At 40.3% G+C, this 23,065-nt stretch overlaps 2 protein-coding genes across 2 annotated transcripts in view; both read right to left on the reverse strand.

Moving 5' to 3' along the window:
- LOC130086914 (uncharacterized) overlaps positions 1-15,296 on the reverse strand; it is a 308,209-nt gene extending 292,913 nt beyond the window's left edge. Inside the window, exon 1 of the mRNA XM_056253144.1 lies at positions 15,168-15,296. The gene's annotated coding sequence lies outside the window, so the exon portion shown is untranslated. The remainder of the gene's footprint in view (positions 1-15,167) is intronic.
- LOC130086999 (uncharacterized) lies at positions 344-15,491 on the reverse strand. The gene is made up of 5 exons (XM_056253202.1): positions 15,480-15,491; positions 15,350-15,421; positions 4,032-4,410; positions 3,589-3,725; positions 344-361 (listed from the first exon to the last, which is right to left on the reverse strand). The coding sequence occupies exons 1-5, from the start codon at positions 15,489-15,491 to the stop codon at positions 344-346; spliced, it is 618 nt and encodes a 205-aa protein (XP_056109177.1).
- Between the last annotated feature and the right edge of the window lie 7,574 nt (positions 15,492-23,065).

Below are 23,065 nucleotides of genomic sequence, written 5' to 3' on the forward strand. Positions count from 1 at the left end.
GAATGTTTCAGAAACTCAAATAGTGACCTTAACCCAACCATAACCCAAATATTGACAGCTTGTAAACGTAGTCAATGTTTACATATTCTGTACAATTTCTGGTAAGCTACGTTTTTTTTATTATTATTGCTTGACAAATTTCACCATTTCAATACAAATCAATTCTTGTGATTTGATTTAATATTGACTCATTTGGATAAAGATTAGGTACACAAGATAGGCGTTAATTTTTCTCAAGAAAAAAAAATCTCACCTAATGCTGTAAACATGCAGAGAGCCTGAGAGTCTGATTGTAAGAATTCTCCTTTTTAAAGTAATGTCAATCGGGTCACATGGTGAGTTATCACAAGCCATCATTCTCCTGTAGGAAAACACAGATTCACAGATGGTTAAAGGCAGGGTAGGTAGAAATTCTTTTTCCAAATTTGTTTAAACTGTCTTTATATATCAATACATAATTAAAAGTAAGTGCTCTGGAAAAGAAATGATAAAAATCGAGTGTCTGTAGTCCTCCCAGGACTGTAATAAACACAGCTCATTATTCCATTCGGGACGAAAGAAATGATTGGCTGGGGCGACTGTCACTCTCCCTCGCTACCAAGGATACCACCTCTGCTGATACAGGAGCAGCCCAAATGCGCGCACCCGTTTGAAGAGGCACGGAAGCTAGTAATAACAATTATGGCAGAGAAAGAACAGTCAAAATTCTCATGCATATAGAGGCAGCGAAGTCAAACAAGTTAAAAAAAGGAAGACAGTATTTGAAAAGGCTATGAACAAAAAGTCTTTGGATAAATAAAGAAATCATACGAGAGTCAATATCGGCGTGGCTTTCCAGCGGTGGCGACTACTGAGGGTTCTCAAGGGGCTGAAAAGTGACTCCATGATGGCTTTATTTCTGCTGGACAGGTAATCTTGCTGTTTTCATTTTGATGGCATTTATTTTTTCATGAAGCATGTATCACTAGCACACGTAGCTACCTAATATAGCTACCTAACGTTACGTAGCATAACTAACGTTACACTGGCTTAGCTATGACAGTGTAACTTTGGTGTCGACTGGTATAACGTTACTGTTAGTGAGCCAGGGTTGAGACGATAAATAAGCAATAGGCCTATCTGCAGTTGAAAGCTGTTTTGTTTAATTTCGCCAAATTTAGGTTAAAAAGTTTAGGGGATCTATTTTTATACCTAGCTTTACCCTCTGCCTAAACTTTGTTCCCATGTTCACCGTGAACTCTACCTGCTCTGTTTTTTCATGTTTGGTTTGTTGTTATATGCTCTACATATGTTTACCTATGTCTTTATGTTGTATCTGTATGTGTTATACAATATATGTTGTGTGTGTGTGTGTGTGTGTGTGTGTGTGTGTGTGTGTGTGTGTGTGTGTGTGTGTGTGTGTGTGTGTGTGTTAGATTATCTTGTGTCTGCAATGCAGTTGTGAGAAGGTGTTTGAGTGTATGTTACTCAGTTTATCTGTAAACAATCTTATGTTATGAATCTTACAAATTCACCTTCATCACAGACAGTGTAACTGATAGTAACGGCAAACGTGTATCAATTAAGCTATTTATAGCTTTGCCTTATATTGAGTTTGATTCCGTTACGAGCTAGTAAAATATTTTAAATTTTACCAGTTTCGATATGCGAGCTTGATAGTGAGTACTAACAGCCATGTTAATTGTTTATATTCATACTGATAAAGTTAGTTATTTTATTACTTGTGATTGACATGATGTCACTACATGCACTGCGCTCCTCTCTGCTCGGCGCTGATAAACGCGTCCGACTCTTCCAGCTGAGCGAACGGCCGGGATCGCGCGTTCATGTGTTTTGGGGGCGTGGCTTTGGAAGGAGCCGAGAAGGGAGGGGGTGGGAGTTAATGGAATAATGAGCTGTGTTTTTTGCAGTCCTGAGAGGACTACAGACACTCGATTTTTATAATTTTCCAGAGTACTTACATTTTAATTATGCATTGACATATAAAGACAGTTTAAACAAATTTGGAAAAAAAGTAGGCCTATTTTTGGGGATTTCTAGCTACCCTGCCTTTAAAGGTGACATATCATGATAATCTGACTTGTTCCATGTTTAAGTGCTAAAATCCGGTCCCTGGTGCATCTACCAACCCAGAAAACATGAAAAGTGACAACCCAGCATCTTTGTTTTGGTAAGCCTTTCTCTGCAAGCATGTCAAAAAATAAGCTGATCAGATTTCTCGTTTATTATAATATACCGCCCTGCAAATCTGAACATTAACACCCACGGCGTCGCCATTTGGTTTAGGCTACCACAGTGTAACCAGTCCTAACGCAATGGCAAAAGTTCGAGGAAAGCATGCAAACTGTTCTGTTGTCGCTGCACAGACGAGCACTGAACACTATTTAGAGTCCCAGACTCAGATGAGACAAGAGAGAAGAGGATTAAATGGAAATCCCCCAGAAACAGATGAATCAATGTAACTCCACATCTAAAAGTTGCAAGTTTTGTTACTGTACCTGAAGTTTGTGTATTAAAGGTCTTCTGAATGGGGCGGGAGCAGCAGCTCATTTGCATTTAAAGAGACACACACAAAAACTGCATGTTTTTGCACACACCCAAAAATGGGAACATTTTACAAGCTATAATAAATTATCTGGGGTTTATTTTGAGCTGTAATTTCACAGACACATTCTGGGAACACCATAGATTTAATATTACATCTTTTGTAAAGGGGCATAATATGTCACCTTTAAAGTAATACATGTGAGCACCATCAGCGTTTCTCACCGGTTCGCGTTTAAAGTCTGTGTAGAGAGAATGGCGTCGTCCTAGCGGCCCCTAATTTTAATAACAAATGATTGTTGCGACGGAAGCTAATCAATCAAAAACTAACTTAAGCTGGAAAATAACTTTATTAAAGAACCGCTATAAAGCCAAAATGATCTCTGTTACTTTAAATTATACGTTTATCTCTGTAAAGCTGCTTTGAAACAATCTACATTGTTAAAAGTGCTATATAAATGGAGATGACTTGACTTAACATATCGTCAACATAGGTTGAGCACCAGTCAACGTCCAAAACCTTTACTTGAGAACGGCGAGCAGCAAGATTTGCTTAGATTTCCAAATACCTGCAGTTCTCTGACTCTCTGCCAGAAGAAAACATACTTACATCTGCTCAGACCCTGACGTGGCACTGAACACCTTTCCACTTCAAAGACCGTTTTTATTAAAATAAACGCCGGTGTGGATTTTAGCGTACATTTACTCTAAGATTAAATCTGTGGCTACACACGTTTTATAAATGAGCCCCGATATCTTACATTGCATCAAATCTTCTATAATACAGTACTACAAAATTGTATTATGATTTCAATATCGCATCTAAAATTCTTGAACTGACAATTAAGGCACTTGCTCTCTGAAAAAAGTTGCACTTTATGTTTTGTATGAATTGTTATTTAGTTTATTTGGGAGTTGTTTTTGTTTTGAGGATTTAATAATAATTAAAATTATAATTATATATTAAAATGTAATCATGCCACTGTTCTTTTATGCACAGTAAATCTCATATGTCTTGCTAAATCAGCTGTATGTAATAATTACACTCTGTGCTGCTGGTGCATAGGTCCTGTGGTGACGATAGTAAATCACAGCAGCAGTTACAGCAGCAAACACCAGCAGAACAACAGCAACAACTATTCCTGCTACAGCTCCTGAAGACAGACCTGAACCTGGAACATCTGCAGAGAAACAGACATTATTACGAGAGAGTGGATGATTATCCATCCAGTATTTTTTTTTCTTTTTTTACTTTAAACCCTTCTATTGATCATCAGCTGTATCAACATGACACAGCAGCGTTCACTGGAAAACAAACATTATGCATTTTTCATGTTATCAAGTTAATAACATTAGTCAAAATGTTATTGAGCCAAATTCACAACTCAATTCAATTCACAATTTTATTGAGTTGATTTAAAAATACTTAACTGATTTTCTCAATTCCTCAAAAGAAAATGCATTGAGAAACTGAATTATACACTCACCAATGACAGTAAGACTGAATCTCTTCACTCTAGTGATGCTGAAGCTGCTGTTGATGATGTTGATCTCTAGTTTATATTCTCCAGAGTCTGTGTTTCTGGTGTGTGTGATGGTCAGAGATCCAGTCTGATGATCCAGCTTCAGTCTGTCTCTGAATCTCTCAGTGCCTTCATTACACTGAACATCTGTACAGGTTTTATTTGGATCTCCAGTGATTTCAGTGATGAGAGTGTCATTAAAATACCACGTCATCACATAATTTAGTTGTCTTGCCACAGGAGGATCAAAAGTGACAGATTCTCCCTCGTTTTTCTTCACTTCATCTATATCAGCAGCAGAAACACCTGAAACACAAACCAACAGATGCTGGAGGATCTTTAGCTGAAAACAAACAAAAACTACACAACATGAGAGAACTGTGAACATGACTGCGATTGCAAAAGCCCTTTCTTGACTTTCGATCTGAAAATAAACATTTTGGTCTGTGCCTGTAAACACAAATTAACAATGTGCTTTAAAAATATATAAACTGGATTTAAACATTTTTAAATGACTCACCTTGGACAGAAACACTGACGATCTTTTTACTGTCGCTGCTGCTGCTGATGATCAGTAGTTTATATTCTCCAGAGTGTGTGTTTGTGATGTTTGTGATGGTCAGAGATCCAGTCTGATGATCCAGCTTCAGTCTGTCTCTGAATCTCTCAGTGCCTTCATTACACTGAACATCTGTACAGATGAAACTGAGATCTCCACTGATTTCAGCTATTCGAGTGTAATTAAAATACCATTTAATCTCTTCTTGTTGGTTTGTTTGAACACCAGTGTATAAAGTGACTGAATCTCCCTCCATCATTGACACTGACACTTCATCTGTATTAACAGCAGATGAACCTTGAGAAAAAACATAAGCCAAACAAAAAAATACATCAGTGCTGTGAAAATGTTTTTCTACAGATCACATCGATTTTAAGTAGAAAACTATGTCTGTATTCATAATGTAACATGCAAACAAACAGCAGAAGAATATCTTCTTACAGTTGTGCTCAAAAGTTTACACACTCTTTGCAGAATGTGCTAAATGTTAACTATTTTAACAAAATAAGAGGGATCATACATGCTATTTTTTATTTAAAGGGATACTGCCCTTTTTTTTGGAAATAGGCTCATTTTACAACTCCCCAAGTTAAACAGTTGAGTTTTACCATTTTCGAATCCATTCAGCCGATCTCTGGGTCTGGCAGTACCACTTTTAGCATAGCTCACTGTAGCATAGATAATTGAATCGGACAGGACCATTAGCATCTCATTAGCATAAAAAAATGACCAAAGTGTTTCGATATTTTTCCTATTTAAAACTTGACTCTTCTGTAGTTACATTGTGCACTAAGACCGACGGAAAATGTAAAGTTGCGATTTTCTAGGCTGATATGGCTAGGAACTATTCTCTCATTCCTGCGTAATAATCAAGAAACTTTGCTGCCGTAAAAATAAATAGGCTGTCACGGTTAGCAGGTTCGCCTGTTCATTCTGTGTGTACTACTCTGGTCTGATTGCCTATCAGCGTCAGCTGTGCTGGCTAGCAATCAGACCAGCCGCAGGTGTGTCTCGTTTATGGGTCCTATATGTAGTCTTGTGTTTGTCAGGTTCATTGTCACTATTTCTGCACACTAAAAAAATGCAGGGTTGTTTTAACCCAAATTTGGGTCAAATATGGACAAACCCAACCGTTGAAAAAGGAGATGTTGAAGTCAACATTAAATTATCAAAATCAGAGGGGAAATTAAGGCATAGTGTGGAGAAGTATAAATCCACAATGGCAACAGAGCTAGGATAATGCAACAAAAGGGAGAGTACTATACGGTTATCCGGACCACACGATGGCCTACCCCTAACCCCTCCCCTAAACCTACCCGTCACTGGGGTTAAGACCAGTCAGGGATGACTATACAAACTATACGGGACTAAAAGACACACGTGTGGTCCGGATAACCATATAGTTCCAAAGGGGGACAGTAACACGAAATCCAAAGCAACGTAGGTATATCAAGAAGTAGGGGAACAAAGAGGAAAAAGCAGGTGATAATCAGCAGGCTGAGAATTGGGCATAGCAATCTTAACGGCACACTTTTAATTACAGGAAAACATTCTACAGGAATGTGTGAACATTGTCAGGAGGCTGAAACAGGAGAACATATTCTTACAACATGCAGGAAATTTACTCAGGAAAGACAAGAAATGATAACACAGTTAAAAAAAATAGGACGGGTAGATAATACAGTAAAAAGTAGGCCTATGTATGGAAGGAGTAGCCTATGGAGAGAGTGCGGAGGGTAGGAAATGGATATTTGGTCTTTTGGGGCCAGTTGTTCAAAACATTTCATCTGGATAAAAATGATCCGGATTTGGAAATCCCATTTTTTCCTATTCAGGATCAGGTAATCTGTCTTAATTTTATGCCGGTTTTTCAAAGCAACATTGGACTGGATCACCCTGATCCAGATACACAGTTTTCAAGATTACCAAATCCGGATTACCAGTGCTCTAAATGGGACAACATAGCACAATGTGGGCTACCAGCTATGTAAAGAACAGGTAGAAAAGCCAACATGGAGTCACTGTAAGTGTTTCTTATTTTGAAACAAAACACAAAAATAACTTAAACATCCACTTCAATTCATAATTTCTTTTATGACCCCTCATCTGAGCCACAACAAATAAAAAAACAAATATACATTGAGGATATTTTGAAAATGCCTTAATATATATATATATATTTTTTTTTGAATGAGGGACTGAATGGACATATAGTATGCAATTGTTTGAAATTATTTTTGACAGGCTCATCTCTGATGATTGTTTCTTTGAAATTAATATACGGTGATGAATGACAGAAAAATGGAATATATTAATTTTGTTTGTTATTGAAATTTGTTTGGGGGATTATTTCATGGGGAAAAGATCATTTTTATTTTTACTTTACTGAATAGCTTTATTGGTAGCCTATGTCTACTTTATCTACTTTATCACTGTTACAACGGTTACACAAGTCAAGTGCAAAATATAAATAAAAGTATATATACACTAAATGATACAAAAGTATTATTTGACCAATTTTAAAGTTTTACTACATTTTCTTCGTGGAATCCACCTTGAAATTCTACCCCTGTTGGGATCAGGATAATCTTGTTTTTTTGGATCAAAGTTATCCAAATCATACTGACAAGTTTTGAACAACACAAACTGAAGGTTTGATCCAGATTAAAACTAGGATTGGATTCCATGATCTAATCTGATTTCAGACTCATTCTTTCCCTTTTGAACAACCCATTTTCAAGATTTGATCCAATCCGATAACCAAAATCCGATCAGTTTACCTTTGAACAACTGGCCCTTGAGGATGGATTAGACAGGCGGATTTAAAACAAAGGGTAAATAAAACCGAAAGGTTGCAGTAATGCAACTCAAAGGATGCCCGCTGCCGTAAAAACATAAAGAAGACGGTTCATCGTCAGATCGTGTACTGTTTCATTGTTGTCTCGCTGTCGATGCAGTTTATCTATCCAGTTCTCCTGTTTTTTTCGGACTGTTTCCTCTCTGTGCCTGCGTTTTGGATTATTGCCCGGGTTGACGTTCACCGCTGTTTGGTGCAGTGGAAACAGCGGTCCCCGTCTACTAGGATCGGATTACAGCCCACTGCATTCCCCTGCGCTGCCAAGGACCTAACTGCTGACCAGATACTCTACACCAGCACCACCTGTCTTGTTTTCTTGCTGTTCTAAATAAATCTAAACTTTAAATCGCAATTGGATCCTGTGTCTCGTGACCTGACATAGGCTATATGTAAACTTTTGAACGGGGACATTTTAAATTCAGCTTCTTTTTTTCTTCTTTTTTTTCTAGTGGACTAGGCTATACAACATCTATGTAAAATATCTTAATCAGGACAGTAGGCTGTTTAATAAAAATAAAAAATAAAAACATGCATTTTTAATGATCCATCTTATTTTGTTAAAATAATTAACATTTTGCAGATTCTACAAGGGGTATTTTGCAACCTTTCCCTATATTTGCACATTTATATAATAAAAATGTTTATAGACTCATAATAAATATTACAGATTATTCCATTAAAATACTTCAGATCACCCCATTTCATTAAGATACGGATAATGCAGTGTCGTTATTATCTATTGTTTTGTCTTACCGTTCGAATTACTCGCGTAAAGAACGTTTTGAGGCTACATTATATTTTATTAATTCGGCAGAAGCTTTTGTTCAAAGCGATTTACATCACATTCAAGTCAATTTAATCAGATTATGCACCAATGCAAAAGAATACCGACATTTACTGACTGCACGCCACTGAAACTGACATGCGGATTTCTCAGTGAATAATCTGACAGTGTCAGGTTGTTACCATTTCATGTAATCAATCCTGCCATCACTACAGCGCCTATGCAGTCAGAGAAATCGATGCAACACCAGAAAATAGATCCAAACCTTAATCTTACCGTGGTCGAGTAAAATCCAGATCAAATGAAAGAGAATCTTCATTTTCACCACTCTCCCCTTGAAACAATGAATGCCGATGATAATTCATAAAAGTGATTTAAAGGTGTGGATGCTGCGGCTGTTAGGAAACCTGATAGCCTCACGAATGACCAGCAGTTTTCTTAAAGGGGTCATATAATGCCATTTTTGTACAAGTTAAAATGATTCTTTAGGGTCTAAATGAAAAGTGTGTAATATAGCCTACTTTAAAGGGTAACTAAACCCTAAACCAACTTTTTTTAGTTAATGATCTGTAAGAATGGGGCCTGTTGCTGTTCATTGATTTGAGTAACTTTTTTGACATTTGGGTATAAAGTGTTTTAATTCTACAATATCTCTTCAGGTTGAACGATGGCTACTGTAGTTGAATTTTCCTATTGGATGTTTGCGGTACTATGTGACGTAACCGGTACTACGTGATGTGAGCAGGTTCCACCTCACCACGCTCTTGTCTGTATAAAAAACATCTTGTTTCGTCAAAACCACTGTAGCGAGTCAGGAGTTGGAATTGCGAGTATTGAAAATGATCAGGATAGAGTAGAAATGGGCTTCTCCACACAGCTTGCGCTGAAAAGCGACGAAGTGCCAAACGCTACACCTCCTGCATGGACTCCACCAGTGCAGCGGCGTCTTGATGTGAGTGATCATATATATTTTAAAAGTTAATAAAGTTGATCCTCTGGGGTCGACAAACGTGCCGGTACATTTTGCTGGATTTTTTCACATAGCGGCAAAATATGAATATGCCTACAGAGAGCACGCGCTGTTGACTTCAACTTGATATAACTCATCAGATGCATGTACTTTACGTCGTCTTGCGACCCTGTGAGGAAATATTTATTTCGCTAGCATCGCTGGATGCTGATCGCAATGCCGCAGTTAAAGGTGATCTAAGTAACTTTTTTACATTAACTGAACAGCTTCGGAGTCAGTGGAATGGTTATATTACTTATTTCGGGTTGAATGGTGGTGGTTTCACACCCCCCTGGTGCCCGAGAGCAGAAAAAAACTCACTTGCAACTTTGAGAAGTCGGGAAGTATCGCGTGATATCAGGTCTCACGATGTAACAAATTGCTTAAGCACTGCACACGTACCACCCGCATTCAAGCACCGGCTAGCTATAAGCAAAGGGCAACGATAGATTGAGTTTTTCACATTTTCGTCATGGCTGAGCCTGTAAAAAAGAAGCAGAAAGTTAGGAAATCTTTGTCGGAGGACCAAAGATAGAGGAAACGGGAGACTGACCGAGCAAGAGGTCAGACTCAAGTTAATATTTCACCGGCTTTTTCAGAATGGCGAGAACTGAGAGAAACAGAAGCCTGCAAAACGGATGCTGACCTGGCCTTCTTGCTGTTGCACTTGTAAGTATCTTTGGAATAAACTGTTTAATATTTAAATTTCAAGTAATTGAGACCTCAGGATGTTTGCTATTGTCTGTAAAGGTTTTTATTATGATCGCTGTCTGTTACGGGCTTACTAGTACGCTAGATACTATAACTTTGATGTTAGCATTGTCATTAGCAAACACGTTTGATTTCTGTGGTTGTTTGGCCGTTCCTCTGTCGGTTTTATTTGTGTAACTTAGTTTGCAAATAAATAGAGATACAATTCTTCGCAGACATAACTGGTTTTGAAATAGCCAGTTCCTCTGCTCAGCTGGGTTGACAGCTGATCAGCTGGGTTGCTCATGGTGAGGGGGGAGGAACAACAGTTCTTTATTAGACAGTGTGTTTGAAAGCATTTGCTACCAGACACTAGGGGGAGCTCCGTAGAGAAAAAACACTCAGGCTTGCCTGGTCTCCCTTTAAGACCGCAGTTTGAAAACAGCGACTCGAATTGATATGGCTCTGGCCCTGTGTCCACAGACAATTCACCCTCCTCCTCTTCAGGTGAAGGTGGGGGAGAAAATTCCTCGATTTCAAATGACAGCTCTGTTGCAAAGCTACTTGCGTCACTCCAGTCACTTTCCATTTTAGAGTCTGACAGCAGCTGTCAATTAATCCGTCACTGTGGGTCTCAGGTGCGCTGCGGGAGTCAGGCTCTGACCAGGGGTTTAGCTACCCTTTAATTAGAAATTCTCATTTGTATTGTAAGAAAACACTAATTTTACCTGGTCAAAACAGCACTGTTCTCAGCACGCCATTTAAGTGCATGTGTCTTTAAATGATAATGAGCTTTGCTCACTCCACCCCTCTGTTCTGTGGGGCATTTTGACAAAACACAGGTGGAGTGTTGCCTTGACAACAGTTGAGGGTATATTTTGGAGAAAGATGGGAAGTGGGAGTCTCTGAGGACATCATAACACGTTTTTCATTATAAACGTGGGATTATGAATTATATTGAGAATGTAGTACATAAAAAACATTACCCTGAGTGTAAACCTTAGCCGCATTCATGAAGCATGCAAGCGATTTGCAAAGATTAATATAAAGGTTAATAAAACGTTACACTCACTTCAGTTCTTCTGGAGGTGCAGCAGGAACACGAATAGTTGGTACTGATCCTTTTTTCAGGAGCAGCATCTTAGCAAAACCAGCTTTATACTGACCTCGTTTGTAAAGCTAAAGTCTGGTGAAATGATTTGTGCAAACATGAAAGCATTGACGTTGATCGTGGGGAATATTCCCTTCGAAAACAAAACTCAGCCACTGTGTCTTCAGCGGTTCGGATTTAGGAACATCAAAATGACTGCTGTGTTCGTTATTACACCCAAGAACAGAACACCACAATAGCTTAGACTCCATTCTGCTCCAGCGTATCAACAATGACCCCGCGGACTATAATTGAGGGCGGGTCTGTGTTGAAACGCTGCTGTCAATCAACAATCATGGGAGGGTGACGTCACACGGTCAGATGGCTCGATTTGAGACCGGGGAAAACATATAAGAAGATTAAAAAAACACTGGATGGATTTTTATCATTCTATGATGGTTGTGTGCAGGCACTGCAACACACATTTCAGTACAATCAACTTGTAAAAGTGCATGTACCATTATATGACCCCTTTAAGTGCAAATACAAAAAGGCTTTTCGCAGTCTTTCGTTTGTAACCTTTATGTACTTTTGTGGCAGTATATTATTATGTTAAAGAATTTGCAGACCATGTTGAGTTTAAAGGGGACCTATTATGCCCCTTTTCACAAGATATAAAATAAATCTCTGATTTAAGTTTTAGCTCAAAATACCCAACAGATATTTTTTTACAGCATGTTTAAATTGTCACCTTTTGGGGCTCAGAAAAATGCACAGTTTTAGTGTGTATCCCTTTAAATGCAAATGAGCAACTGCTGCTGGCCCAGAGGGCAGAGCCTCACAAGCTCGCGCTCTGTCAGGACAATCTCATCTCACAAAATGATGATATCAAAACAGAAACTCTCAGTAGCTGTGTTCATTTCGACCCGGAGTCAGACAATAATGCCCTCAGAGCCAGATAATATATGCTGTATGGAGATAGAACAGGTATAGTAGTTTAATTACGATTATAACCTATTTTTCCATCTTGCTTTTATCAACTATTTGTACAAGCCTGTTGTAGCAGACCGCGTACGAATGTTGGCCAAAAATATACTGATGAGTAAGAGCTGAATAAACACTGTATAAGAAGTCCACATTAAAGTTGCAGTAGGTAACTTTTGTAAACAAATATTTGGTAAAACTGTCATTATGTCCTGACAGTAGAATATGAGACAGATAATCTGTGAAAACATCAAGCTCCTCTGGCTCCTCCCAGTGGTCCTATTGCCATTTGCAGAAATACACCGCTCCAGGTCAGAAACAACCAATCAGAGCCAGGAGGAATGTCTTAGCAGTGTCAATCACGCTGGTGTACGCGCTGACCATGATTTGTTATGACCATTAACAAATTATCTTGATGCTGTGGAATATCCTTGCAGTATTAACGTCGAGTTAATACTATATTAGGCAATAATTTCACAACCTTTATTATACACACTGATGAATAATGCATCATCTCACCTGTAGTAGGCTAAGTCAAAACCCATTATAAAAATAAAAATATAAAATTAATTGTGTAGCCTACTGTAAATACATGGAGGGAGGTATTGGCACAATTTCACCTGTAGTAAGTCAGTCTTACCAGTAGTAACCTTCTACAAGCTTTGGAATTTGTCTGTCTGTTTTTACATGTTAAAAGTACTTTTAAATAATAAATTATAGGCTACGTTTACCACAGTTGGTGGAATTGCCAGACGTTCCGATCGCTGTGGAAGCGCGTCAAAGCATTCTCAGATATGCAGCTATGTCGCACGTAGGGGATTTTGAATTAATATTCATGTCGATATACAATGGTCACATACTGTTAAAACTAATCCTGCTATTTATAGTATATTTATAGTATATTTATACTCAACCACACATTTGTAATGGTTTGCGTTCAGCGGGGAGGGAAGGAAGGGAGGTTTGGATGGGGGGGCACAGTAACTCGTGAATGCCCTTGGCGCCGGCCCTGGAGAGAAGTGTTACTAAGTGCTAATGTGGATTTCTGTCTAGATATGTAATAAACATTTAGCAAAGGAAAACTTCAAGATGTTTATTATAAATAAAGTAAGACAGGAACTTTTTCCTCACCTGTAGGCAAAGGCAAACGCATTTCAAATCGGTGCTTCTCCCGGGAGACTAGCGCTAAATGAATTCCCTATTTTAGCGCCATCTGCTGTTTTAGAAGAGGAAGTTACTCATCTGCATTTTTGAGAAAACCTGCCTGAACGCATTTGTGAGAAAATCTGCCTGAACGCATTTGTGAGAAAATCTGCCTGGACGCATTTGTGAGAAAATCGAGCTGAGAGATCTCACAATCATAACAGACAGATATGCATTTGTAGGCACTAGATTTGGTATTTGTTCAAAGGCTACATGCAATTTGTAGGATTGTTTGTATTTATCAAGGATCATTTACTTATATTTGTAAAACACAATATTGGTTACTCCACTGCATTTTCACTCAAATTGACCTTTGTTTTTGCAAATTGCTTTCTGTTTGTTTGCGAGTCGATTTTTCCTTTGCAAAGCAGATCGAGTTTGTTTGCGAGTCGATTTTTCCTTTGCAAAGCAGATCGAGTTTGTTTGCGAGTCGACTTTTCCATTGCAAAGCAGATCGAGTTTGTTTGCAAAATGCTGGATTTGTTTGTTTAATTTTGGCACATAATTCGCTCCATATTATTCATCGTCTCGTATCGTTTAAAGCTGCAGTAGGGAGTTTTGAGAAAATGTTGACTTAGCCTGAAAATTTAAACAAGCACAACTTACAGGTCCAACCCCCTTGCTCTCTGCTGTGCTACAGCCCTCCCTCCACAGCTCCTCCCTCCACAGCTCCTCCCTCCACAGCTCCTCCCCTACAGCCCTCCCTCCACAGCTCCTCCCTCCACAGCTCCTCCCTCCACAGCTCCTCCCTCCACAGCTCCTCCCCTACAGCTCCTCCCTCCACAGCTACTCCCTCCACAGCTCCTCCCCCACAGCTCCTCCCCCACAGCTCCTCCCTCCACAGCTCCTCCCTCCACAGCTCCTCCCCTACAGCTCCTCCCTCCACAGCTCCTCCCTCCACAGCTCCTCCCCCACAGCTCCTCCCTCCACAGCTCCTCCCCCACAGCTCTTCCCCTACAGCTCCTCCCCCACAGCGGAGCCCTCCACAGCTCCTCCCCTACAGCTCCTCCCTCCACAGCTCCTCCCCCACAGCTCCTCCCTCCACAGCTCCTCCCCCACAGCTCCTCCCCTACAGCTCCTCCCTCCACAGCTCCTCCCTCCACAGCTCCTCCCCCACAGCTCCTCCCCTACAGCTCCTCCCTCCACAGCTCCTCCCTCCACAGCTCCTCCCTCCACAGCTCCTCCCCCACAGCTCCTCCCTCCACAGCTCCTCCCCTACAGCTCCTCCCTCCACAGCTCCTCCCTCCACAGCTCCTCCCCCACAGCTCCTCCCCCACAGCTCCTCCCTCCACAGCTCCTCCCCCACAGCTCCTCCCTCCACAGCTCCTCCCCTACAGCTCCTCCCTCCACAGCTCCTCCCTCCACAGCTCCTCCCCCACAGCTCCTCCCCTACAGCTCCTCCCTCCACAGCTCCTCCCTCCACAGCTCCTCCCTCCACAGCTCCTCCCCCACAGCTCCTCCCTCCACAGCTCCTCCCCCACAGCTCCTCCCTCCACAGCTCCTCCCCCACAGCTCTTCCCCTACAGCTCCTCCCCCACAGCGGAGCCCTCCACAGCTCCTCCCCTACAGCTCCTCCCTCCACAGCTCCTCCCCCACAGCTCCTCCCCCACAGCGGAGCCCTCCACAGCTCCTCCCCCACAGCGGAGCCTGCCATGAACGCACAGGCTAGTAAGCAGGACCATTGATTACGGCGGATTATAAACAGTTATGGCACATTCACTAATAGGGACGAAACATCAACAATATGCTTTACATTGACTATGGCCTGCCCATAATTTGACTACAAACTTGGTCCCCAAATCATTATGTATTTTGCAAAACATGTAACTTTATAAAGTTGCACTCTTTCTATAAGTTATAAATAGGAAGTAAGATAACGTTAAAGGATTACTTTTAAAAAAACTTTTGCTGATAATTTACTCACCCCCATGTCATCCAAGATGTCCATGTCTTTCTTTCTTCAGTCGAAAAGAAATTAAGGTTTTTGATGAAAACATTCCAGGATTTTTCTCCATATAATGGACTTCAATGGGACACAAACGATTCAAGGACCAAATGACAAAATCTCTCTTGTACGACACTCAAGACCTGTACCTGTATACTCACCTGTTTGGACCATCCCTGGAAGTGTGTGCTCTCCACGGTCACCATCCACAAATACACAATCTCCAACGTCACCTGCAACACAGTAAAACTCTGGTTATTGATTTGCATCCAAGAAATATAATTCCCTTACCTGCTTAGCCATTACCTGCACTCTAATAAATAAACCTGTTGTTATTTCTCATTGCCTTCCCAAGCCTTCTTTTTCCTAACATACATTTTGAGTCCCTGCCCCTTTAATAGGTACAGCGAAAGTGCCCTCTTGCTGCGCAGCAATACAGACTTCCAAACAGACTTCAGCAAATGTCCTCTAAATTAATCACGGCCGGATGATTTCTCGAGCAGTTCTCAGAGAATCTCCCCCAAGAAGAAGCAAGGCCGGATTCAAAAACACAGGATAGTACATTGTGTTCAAAGTGTTAGCATGTTAGGCCTAAAAAGAGAAATATGGTTAGATGTTAGAAACATGGTTAGTTTAATATACAGTTTACAATATATATATATATATATATATATACATATATATATGGTGATTGTATTCATCACTCCGTCTTCTCTCCACCAATAAGCTGGTGTGTGGTGGGCGTTCTGGCATCACATCATCGAGGTGGATGCTAAACACTGGAGGTGGTTGAGGTGATTTCCCCCCTTGTAAAGCGCTTTGAGAACCCAGAAAACCTTTAAAACCAAAGATGTTCATCAGTGATTGTATATCTAGAGCAGGGACACATTTGTGTAAATTTTGTTTTTGTAATTTCACCAGAATGAAGAGTCTGCTACACAACTAGACGTTTACTTTGTACTATATACATCTGTAGCCTACCACATGATGTAAAGTGGTGGGGACATGTCCCTCCAGCAAATTACACCTATTGCTTGGCTGTCAATGTTGTGTATGTTATCATGTTTGACCTGTGAATCAGATTTGACATTTTTATGCATTCAGTATTTTTATTTTATTTTACTTTAAAGCTGTTTTATGAGGGAATCATCTGCTAGGTTCATTACAAGCAGCACAGGAAAAAACACTTCACCTGCAAACTAAACACACATACACTGAATGCCCCCTCACCTAAAAGATCTTTGTGCAGATCAAACCGTATCTCTGAAGAACCACCGACCACAGCAGTTTCAGTTTGACTAAGATGAGCTGCTAGTACAACAACATGAGTTTGCAGATGGCTTTAATTTTTAAAACCATACACAAATAATTTATAATTGATTTAATTTTGATTGATTTGAATGAAAGTGAATTATAAAACCATTTAAATCTCTAATCAAAAAGTTCTAATTCAGCATGAAATTTAGGAAGATGCACACAATATTCCAATTTTCTTCTCATTTTACCTAATGAGCTTGGAGGTTTGCTCACCTACACGCAGATCCACAACCACAACCACATCTCTGCAGGTTTCAGTTTGACTAAGATGAGCTGCTGGTGGCACAATGTAAGAATGTTTCAAGTGCTTGTTTTGTTCTGTTTGTGCTGGTGCCGTCTGACTGGTAAGTTATAAATGTACATATTTTTTGCTAAATATCAGTAACATTCTTCACAGATGATAAAAGCCATGGAAGTCAAGTTGCTACATTGAATGTAACTTCAACCAATGGAGGCTCAAAGCAAGACCTCCATTAAGCCACATTTTTGTGGGTTTTATGTTAATTTCAAGGATTACAAGTGCAAATCATCTCTAAACATTTTTTTTTTAATTCAGTAGTAACATAACAATAATATTAATAATAATAATAATAATAATAATAATAATAATTAGATAAAAAGTGTAGGAACCCTGTTTTATCTATACATGTCCCATATACCAAAATGTGGTAGGTATAGACAATTTCCAGAAAAAAACAAACTTTCCATGTTGTATTTACACCATTAAAATGATGTTCATATATCTCACCTTTCATTAGTAAGTTATTTACAAACTACAGCTGATTTCTGACTTTGTAAACCATCAGGAGCCTTAATCTGTATAAATCTGTTTGTTCATCAGGTGTATTTGGTGATTCAGTGTCAGTGATGGAGGGAGATTCTGTCACTCTAAACTCTGATACTCAAATACGTGAAGACGACTACATAATGTGGAAATTTAGAGCTGAAAAGGCTCTCATAGCTAAAATGAAGAAAAAAAAGCAAATCTTCACTATATATGATGATGTTCCTGATGGGAGATTCAGAGACAGACTGAAGCTGGATCATCAAACTGGATCTCTGACCATCACACACACCACAACTGAACATGCTGGAGTTTATAATCTAGAGATAAGTGGACTGAAACTGACATCAGAAATATTCAATGTTTCTGTCTATGGTGAGTAGAGATCATTTGTCCTACCCTATGTAATGGCGGACTATTTGTGGGTCCTCATGCCAAATGTCTTATGTTACCAGTAAAGAGTGGTCTACATTATTTTAAATATATCTTATCAGTGACAGAATGCAAGCATGTTCGTCTAAAAATAATTCTGTATTTTCAGCTTCAAAATCATGAATATTTGTATTTCTGGTGTCACCATTATCCCGTCCAAGTCAAAGCCTATTAATTTACACCCAAAATGTAATATCAAATTTAGCATTTTATTCAACAGTACATTTTTTGTTAACCTTTTATCATATGTCTTGGAGTATCACAATAATATTTTATTGTGAGTTCAGTATCGTGATATGTATCAAATTGGAACCAGAGGGTGTCATTACACCCCTACAAATAACCCATAGTCAATGTCGGGCATTGCAAACTGTAGAGTGAATGAACACCGGTCGGCACTGCAGCGCTTTTAGTAGCTGGTTAATATACTCAACCGAACTTGTCCTATATGATATTAAATCAGATAGACAAAATAAAAGTAATCTTACAATTTACCCCTGCACTAAAGGGCACGAATGCGCTCGTGAACTTGACCGTGCTAGTCTGCTATCTCATTGTGGGTTCCCTTTACAGCACGCTGATACACAGGAAACTAAAGCACAAAGAATTTACAAACATTCTAATCTATTACAATCACTTTCGCATTATAATGCTATGTAGACAGACTGGTGCTGCACATCTTGCACTTAACTGTATTTCATGATCAAAGTGATTCCAGGCATCACTGCCTTTCAAATCCAGATTCATTTGATTTCGCTGGTCTGGAAGGCGTGCTAACGCTAACCAATCAGACCTCTGGTACCATCCAAAATCACGCAATAACCAATAGACAAATATATGTTTTTAAAGTCAGGGTGATCATCGTTTTCATGATCGCTGTCACCTTTGAATACTCAAGTACTCGTGCCCATTCCTATAGATTAATTAATATTTGTATTATTAATAATTTTTATTCTTTGATGTTTTCCAGCTCGTCTGCCTGTTCCTGTCATCATCAATAACTCTTCACAATGTTCGTCATCATCATCATCATCATGTTCACTGGTGTGTTCATCAGTGTTGAATGTGAGTGATGCGACTCTCTCCTGGTACGCAGGAATGAGTGTATTGTCCAGCATCAGTGTGTGTGATCTCAGCATCAGTCTCTCTCTACCTCTGGAGGTGGAATATCAGGATAAAAACACCTACAGCTGTGTGCTGAACAATCCCATCAGCAACCAGACCACACATCTGGACATCAACACACTCTGTCACACATGTGCAGGTACCACAGCACTGATGATATATGTGTGTATTTACTGAGCTGATCTCTGTCTTTTGTTGTAGATCAGATTGATGCATTCACTTCTTTCTTTATCATTACAGCACCGGACACACAGTTTAATTCAGTTCCTCCAGTTTCAGTGTTTCTGATAGTGTTGATCTCTGCTGCTGCTGGATCTCTGATGATTGTGGTTGCAGTCGTTGTGATCTGCTTCTGCAGGAAATGCAGAAAAACAGGTCAGGAGAGCAAGCAATTAATCCAGAGCTCGAAATATTTATCTTTTTTTTAATATTATAAATTTCAACATAGGATTAAAACACGTTGTTTTAACACGTCTGTGATTATTATTAATGCAGTTCAAACCTGTGAGGAAAACAGAAATAATGAGGCATCCTGTCAACAAAAAACACGAAAAATGGTAAGATCATTTATGACAGTGTTGCAATAAGTTTTTGCAGTCAGTCAGTATGATTTAAGCTTTTGTAAGTAATATTAATCAAATAGCTAAAAAAAAAAAACACACACTAAGTGTATTGTTCGTACCTCAGTGTAAAAACTAACAGTATTTCCATTTTGATTAGTTCATCCAAACATAAATATACTATTTACTTATTTACTGTTACAAACCTGAATGTCACAGTGTCAGTCTCTAACTTTCTGCTTATGTAAGTTTATCTCCTGTTGTGTTTCTCTGAAAGAAAGTAAGTTTATCTTCACCGCGAGTTAGGTTATAACGGTAGACTTCTGTGTTCAGGGAGAAAGGGATGCCTTAATATGCTCGTCCTTCTTTAATCGCAATCTTTTATTTATTACTAACAGTTTTCTAACCTCTGACATATGCTTTGAAAGTGCACAAGAACAACATGGGTGAGTTGACATTTGACCCGCGGCCATTCCCAAACTGTGGTCCACTGACCTCTAGTGGTCCGTGAGGGTACTGCAGGTGGTCCGTGGAAAGGCAAAATAAAATATAAAATAATATTTTTTTACCTTCATTTTACCAGGAAATTCCCATAAAAAAATAAAAAAGTAAAAAGAATATGTAGGCTATACTGATATAAAATTTAAATTAAATTGTCAAGTTATTGTGCGATTGCTAAAATAGGCTAGTGGCGCTCTGCTGTGACGTTCAAGTTCAGTCCCGTTAGAACCACAACATGGATCGGTGGATAGTAGCCTACCTTTATAGGCAGTTTATATGAAACGAAATGTTTATAAATGGAATGAATTAGGCCTGTTATTATTTTTATTTCCAGTTAGTTTCTTGATCTCGCGTTTCTGAAATGAAATTGACAGGTTCTCTGAGCAAAGTAGTCACTGAAGCAACAACAGACTTTTTTCAGGATCTTTGGAGGACTGAGGAGATTGGAGCTTTAAATTTAATATCTAAATTTCAATAATTAATTATTTCACACCGACATACTGGGTTGTTCTGCAGCAGAGGCGCGTGCTTACCATTGATTCAGTGAGAGTGAGGGCAGGACGTTGATTTTGCGGATCTACTTCCTGCTCACTACTGCGCATGTCTGGTCCCGAAAATCGCAACGACCACAGTTTGGGAATGGCCGCGGGTCAAATGTCAACTCACCCATGTTGGGACTCAAGTCCCAAGATGTCAGCGCCATATCGGGACAATGGCTGCTTCACTTCTCGCTAATGGAAGAGAGCGAAGGGGCGTCGTCCATCTTTTTTTACAGTCTATGGGACAAACTCAAGCCTACTTTTTGAGAACTTGTAAAACTCTGAAGATTAATAATACCCTAAAATAGACAAAGGTTTTGAAATGTTGACTATATCCAAGTGTTCTTATTATTGTATAGATGTCATACTCCATTGCTATGGAAATAAGCCTGTTGTTCAAATGAACCTGATTATGCCCTCGGGCGCTTGAGTAAATAAATAAATTAAATATGTGGCAGCCGTTGTGTGCAGTAGCCTAAACTTTCTTTCAACAAGCCTGTTGTGCTGATGTGATGACCAGTTATAGTTTTAGTGCTAGTAAGCCTATTTAGTGGTGCGGATTAATTCAGGTAGGACTGTGTGTAGACATATTTTATTATGTGTATTATGAGGTGGTCCGTAAAAATTCTTGATTACAAATAGTGGTCCACACACACAAAAACTTTGAAAACCCCTGGTTTAACGCATGGGTTTAACTGGTGTATGTGTTAAGTTGTGACTCCAGAAGTGAACGGTCGGCCGCAGATTCGTCAATTATGAAAAACGTCTTGGGTTACGACTGTAACCCTTGTTTCCTGAGAAGGGAACGAGACACTGCGTTGACTACGACACTTTGGGGAACGCCCTTAGCATAACGCATCTGAAATACGAATTAAACTAATCCAATCCTAATTGGTGCTGCGTCATGATGTAACATGTGACAGCATACATGGAAGCTCCAAAGGGACGCCGGCACACAACAGAGTTAGCTTCTGTGATGAAGCAAGTCGCTCCCAGGCAGGGGAAGGCGTGGCAGAGGGATGCAGTGTCTCGTTCCCTTCTCAGGGTTACAGTCGTAACCCGAGACGTTCCCTTTCGAGGGAACTCAAACTGCGTTGACTATGACACTTTGGGGAACGAGTACCCACTATGCCACAACGAGCCCTGCCTGTCCCAGTGTGAAGCTGCGCACAGGCACACTTAGGACGAGAGCACTAGAGTGTCTTGCGTAGATGGAATATCTAGGCTATAAAATCTGTTAAAAGTATGAGGGGTGGATAGTGGATTTCAGGGGGCCCGATCCAAGTAGTGTGCGATGCAGCAGGATGGGTGCTGCATCGCACACTATTTGGATCGGGCCCCCTGAAAGGAGGGCTCTAGAGGACGCCATGCCTCTGGTTGAATGAGCCCTTGCGTGAGGCCAAAGGTGAAGGCAAGCTGCGCACCTGAATAGCCATAGAGGTAGCCTGAATGATCCAGTTACTGATGGTCTGTTTGGATGCGGGAAGCACCTTCTTGGGTGACCCGAAGCACACAAGCAACTGGTCTGACTTCTGCCATGAAAAAGATTTCTGGACATAAATCTTGAGAGCTCTGACAGGGCAGAGCAAATGAAGTCTTTCTTCATCTGCCGTCACGTGAGGTGGAGGTTGAAAAGCCTGCTGAACCATAGGCCGTGCCACATTAGAAGACAATTGTGGCGAGCAATTTAGGCACATAGCCCGGCCTGGGATGCAAGATAGCCTTATGTCGCCTGGAGCAAACTCCAGGCACCCATGAGATATAGAGAGCGCCTGAAGATCTCCTACTCTCCTCAGAGAAGTATTGACTGATAAAAAAACAACCTTGAGGCAAAGGTTCTTGGCCTCAGCTGACTCCAGAGGTTTGAAGGGGGCCTCAACCAGCCCTTCGAGAACCACTGCCAGGTCCCATGTGGAAACTCTGGCAGGTCTCATCCTCCGAGCCCCACGGAGGAAACGTACGACCAGCTGATGTCTCCTCATGGGCCAATCACCCAGAGGAGCGTGGAAAGCCACATTGGCAGCCACGTACACCTTGAGTGTGGATTCACTCCGCGGAGGAACGATTCTCGGGACACAGCTCTGCTATTTTCGTCTAGTTCTCGATACCCTGAAGCGGAGTTCCATGGCAGATGGCTATTATAATGGCGGATTTGCCAGGCGTACACCAGGAGCGGTTCACAGCTGAGGAGACCGACGTTCTCATCAGGGCCGTAAAAGACAGAGAAGTGACATTTTATGGGGATGGGAGAAACCCCCTCAAATTAGCTTCGGTTAAACAGGCGTATAATAATTTGGGTAAATGTGTAAGCTAGATTTATTTTTTCACATCTTCATGGATGCCACAATGATTTCCCTCGTGTGGTAATATTTTTCCTTGTAATAATGTATGGTTTGCAAAAATGAAAACTGCTGCGTCTGTGTAGATGCGTAGTATGCATCTACATGTAGTATGCGTGTTGTGCACACGCTACATTATGGCCAAGCATGCACCCTTAAAATAGCATATGAATAAAACGCACAACTCACCACTGACTTTAGACTAGGTTTTTCCTGGTCAGTGGCGGAATTGTTTTCTGGTACTGCAAAATAGCACCAGGGAACGTTTGCGCCAGAACAC

Source organism: Rhinichthys klamathensis, unplaced genomic scaffold (assembly GCF_029890125.1).
Source record: "Rhinichthys klamathensis goyatoka isolate OS25496 unplaced genomic scaffold, OSU_Roscu_1.1 h1tg000103l_1, whole genome shotgun sequence".
In the NCBI taxonomy this organism is placed as follows: domain Eukaryota; kingdom Metazoa; phylum Chordata; class Actinopteri; order Cypriniformes; family Leuciscidae; genus Rhinichthys; species Rhinichthys klamathensis.